This window comes from Pinus tabuliformis, chromosome 3_1, assembly GCF_031772625.1.
Source record: "Pinus tabuliformis cultivar Carrire ecotype Pingquan chromosome 3_1, CPIR1, whole genome shotgun sequence".
NCBI classification, from domain to species: domain Eukaryota; kingdom Viridiplantae; phylum Streptophyta; class Pinopsida; order Pinales; family Pinaceae; genus Pinus; species Pinus tabuliformis.
Window position 1 is genome coordinate 774,092,685 of NC_142301.1, and position 3,992 is coordinate 774,096,676.

General features: G+C 39.2%; 1 protein-coding gene across 1 annotated transcript; it reads right to left on the reverse strand.

Moving 5' to 3' along the window:
* Positions 1-780: 780 nt before the first annotated feature.
* On the reverse strand, positions 781-3,755 carry LOC149189679 (uncharacterized). The gene is made up of 3 exons (XM_089410307.1): positions 2,541-3,755; positions 1,085-1,568; positions 781-902 (listed from the first exon to the last, which is right to left on the reverse strand). The coding sequence occupies exons 1-3, from the start codon at positions 3,753-3,755 to the stop codon at positions 781-783; spliced, it is 1,821 nt and encodes a 606-aa protein (XP_089266433.1).
* Positions 3,756-3,992: the final 237 nt, after the last annotated feature.

A 3,992-nucleotide genomic window follows, 5' to 3' on the forward strand; every position in this document is an offset into this window, starting at 1 on the left:
TCCAAAAATTGAGACTGCCTGAATGTTTAGAAAGAAACAAAAATATAGCAGTCCAGCAAGAGCCATCACCTTAGCTTTGTTGTTGGAGCCCATCCCCCCATTCCAATGGATGAAATATTGATTATTTTCATTTACTATAATGTGAACCCCACAGCCACAGATACCTTTCTGTTCAGCTCCATCGAAATACGCCCTTGGAAAAAATGAGTGCACCTGTGAATGGTCTTTACAGTCCTCCTTTTTTTCATGAGAGGCTTTTGCAGAAGAGCGTCATAGAGGGAAACAATATTGGAAAAGATTTCCAAGAAAGGAGTTTTTCTGTCATTGAAAATAGAATTGTTTCTCCACTTCCAAATGCACCAAAGAGTGATAATGATTAATGGCCTCCATAAAACCTTTTGCTCACTCCACCAGAGAAACGCTTCAATAATTGAAGCGTGAGAATTGTGCTGGATTCCATAACACATCTCCACAGATTGCCATAATTGCTGAGATCTTTGGCAATTTAAAAATAAGTGACAGTTGTTTTCCTCAGCTGACCTGCATATTGGACAGAAACCCGGACCTTGCCATCCCCGCTTTTTCAAGTTTTCCCAAGATAGATTTTTGTTATGGAAAGTTAACCATGAGAAGTAAATCATTTTGGAAGGGCATCCAGATTTCCAAAATATACGAGGGAAAATAGGATTGTGAGGGGCCTCCTTTAGACCAATTAAATTCTGATAAACATCTTTAACACGAACTAGATTCATCACTTTTGAATTTTTCCAGATGAGACAATCAGAATCCGATGAGCGAAATATACCGCAATTCCTGAGGCTCGTCCTGATGTGTTCCCATTGATGAGCGATAGCAACCGGCATCTCCAAATTTTCTGCTTCTTTCCAAAGTGGGATCGCTCCCTGCCAACCAGAAATCAAACTGTCCCAATAGAAAAAGCCTTTTCTATGAAAGAAATTTAATAATGTTTCAGGCACATTGATCTCCTCGGCACCACTCAGGAACTGGTCTTTTCCAATAAGGATTTTATTGCCGGTTTGGAAACGCCAAATTAAATTCCTTAAAAAATAATTTTCTACCTTACGAAGGCTTAACCATATTGAAGACCCATAAGAGGAGCCGATCCTTCCCTCCCTGTACCAGAGTGATAAATCCTTCCTGCCCAAGTATTTCTTCTGTATTGTGATACTCCATGGTCCCTCTCCATAAATCCCTCTCCACAAAGACTTGCATAAAAGTGCCTTTCCGAAAGTCCGTAAATCCAACAGACCCCATCCTCCCATGCTCTTCGGCAAAGAGATATCAGATAATTTAGAGAGATGAAATTTCCTTTTTCCCGTTTGGCCACCCCATATAAAATTCGCAGTAAGCTTATTCATTTTTTGAATAATGCTCGCAGGAAGAAAATATAAATGAGCCCAGTATACTGCAAGTTGATTTAACACTGATTGTGCCAAGGTCACTCTTCCCGCCAGAGAGAGGCATCTGTATTCCCAAACTGAAATCTTCTTGTAGTATCTATCTAGAATCCATTGCCAATCCGTCTTTGAATATCCATTTGCTTTTATCTGGAAACCCAAATATTTAATTCCATGTCTAATGGAATGCGCCTCAATTCCAAAAAGAGCGGATAACTAGTCAACTGCTTCCTGGTTGATATCATTGTGGTAAATTATTGACTTCGAACTGTTTATTTGGATTCCTGTAGCCTTTTGAAAATTTTTAAGGATTTCATAAAAACATAGCCAGGTGAGTCTGCATAACATTCTGAACAAGATAATATCATCCACGAATAAATTATGTGAGATTGAATTATTCCTGCAGATTTTCAGTGGACGGCATCTGTTTTCCTTGACAGCCTTGTTGATATGGAGGCTAAGCGAATTCATAGCTAAGATGAATAAAAGAGGCGATAGGGGACAACCTTGGCGAAGCCCTTTGGTCGCAAGGAAATAAGAAGATGGAATCCCGTTAATGATGATTGCATAGTTCACCTTCTCAACACAAGCCATGATCCAGTTAATCATGTTGGCTCCTAATCCTATCTTTGCAAGTAAGCACTTGGTGAAACCCTAGTCAAGGCAATCATATGCCTTGCAGAGATCGATCTTGAATATGACAGCATCACTTTTTTTAGAATGTATGGCAAACAGACCTTCTTGTGTGTTTGCAACCACGTCTAGTATGTTTCTTCCCTTTAAAAGGGTGTGCTTATCCTTTGTTAAGAATCTTGAAATAGTTTCTTTGATTCTCTCTATAATAATTTTCGAGATAATTTTGAATGAGATGTTACAAAGTGATATCGGTCTAAAGTCCTGGAAGGATTCTGCTTCTCCCTTTTTTGGAATGAGTGCAATATGGGTGGAGGAAGTTTTCTGATTGATACCGCCTGACATCCTAGATCCTTCCACCATCCTTAACAGATCAGATTTGATAAGATCAAAAAAGTGAATGAAGAAATCTATCGTCCAACTGTCTAGACCCGGGCATTTATCCCTTTTAAAAGATTTCATTGTCCCTAATAGTTCCCCCTCAGTTACTGGCTGGAAAATTTGATCATTTAATTCCTCATCGAACATCTGTGGGAACAAATCTATGCCCCATAAAATATCCTGAAACCTGCAAACTTCAGATCTTTTGTACTGATTTTCAAAGTATCTCACGGCCTCGCTTGAAATGTCCTGTTGAGAGTATAGGAAACCTCCTTTTCCATCACTTATTTTCCATATAGATTTTTTTTCACGTCTGGAGCTCGCGTATTTATGAAAAAACTTTGTATTCTTGTCCCCTTCCTTGAGCCAAATCGCCCTGCTCTTCAATCTCCAAAAAGTTTCCTCCTGTTCTAAGATTTTATATTTTTTCTTTTGGAGCTCCTTTATCCGGCATCTCATTTTGAAGGATAGAAGATGAGTAGCCATAGATTCTGATGAGCTATCTAATTCCCTTTGAATTTCCCGGAGAGCATTTCTGTTCATTTGCCTTTTCTTGAATTGCCAATCCTTAACCACCATTCGAATGGATTCCATTTTGTCCCTGAAGGTCATTAAAGGAGGAAAAGTTTCAGGTGACGACATCGCACTCCAGGATTTTATTATAATATCATTAAACTCTAGATCTTCCAAACATGATCTGTTGAATTTGAATGAGTAGCCTTTTCTAAAACCCTTTTCTCTCCAGCCTAACAGAATCGGTCTATGATCTGATATGAATACATTCTCAATTGTTGAGAAAGGCATGCCCATATTTTCAATTAGACTAGCATGTAGAATAAATCTATCGAGTCTCTTGGCTATATAAGCTTTCTCGACTCTTCCATTTTCCCACGTCGGATGCATTTTGGGAGGGAGAATATCAACAAGATTCCTACTTAGAAGCTCATTTTTTATTCTGTCAGCAAGGGGATCCTTTTTCTTGCTGATGCCCCAGATTTCATCCAAATTTAACGTGACATTAAGGTCTCCTGCAATCAGCAAAAATTCAATGTCAAAAATTTCTGAAGCGAAAAGTTTCTCCCAGAATGACAATCTGTTCTTGTAGGGCGCATATATATTCAGAATGTTGATTGGACATTTATGCCCCCTAATTTGCGCCGAGATGAGGATGCCCGCTAGACAACTATATGCTTTTGCTTTGATCCAATAAGGATCCCATAAAACCGCTAAGCCCCCAAAAAGGCCATTTGCTTCCAAAGCGGTTATGTGCCAGGAAGGGAACATCTTCCTGAAATAGGAAATTGCTACAGAAGAGGCATGCATGGTCTCTTGAATTAATATGATTTTGGGGCTTGCGGAATGGAAAAGATTCTTTAAAGCCAAAAAATTTTGGTCTGCCCCCAGACCTCTTATATTCATGGATATGATAAAATTCATTGAGGAATCTTTCTGGCCATGCTTGCTCTAAGAGGCCTTTCTTCAGTCATATCAATGATAGGGACATCTATAAGAGATAGATTACGAACTCCTCTGCCTGCTCCATCAACCCTCCCCCTGAAA

Excerpts from the sequence above, each read along its gene's own strand:
- LOC149189679 (XM_089410307.1), bottom strand. The coding sequence starts at position 3,755 with ATGCATGCCTCTTCTGTAGCAATTTCCTATTTCAGGAAGATGTTCCCT. Across the intron at positions 1,569-2,540 it reads ATGATCAAATTTTCCAGCCA|ATAAAAGCAAATGGATATTC; the intron begins GTAACTGAGGGG and ends TTGGGTTTCCAG. Across the intron at positions 903-1,084 it reads TTCAATATGGTTAAGCCTTC|GGAGCGATCCCACTTTGGAA; the intron begins GTAAGGTAGAAA and ends TCTGGTTGGCAG.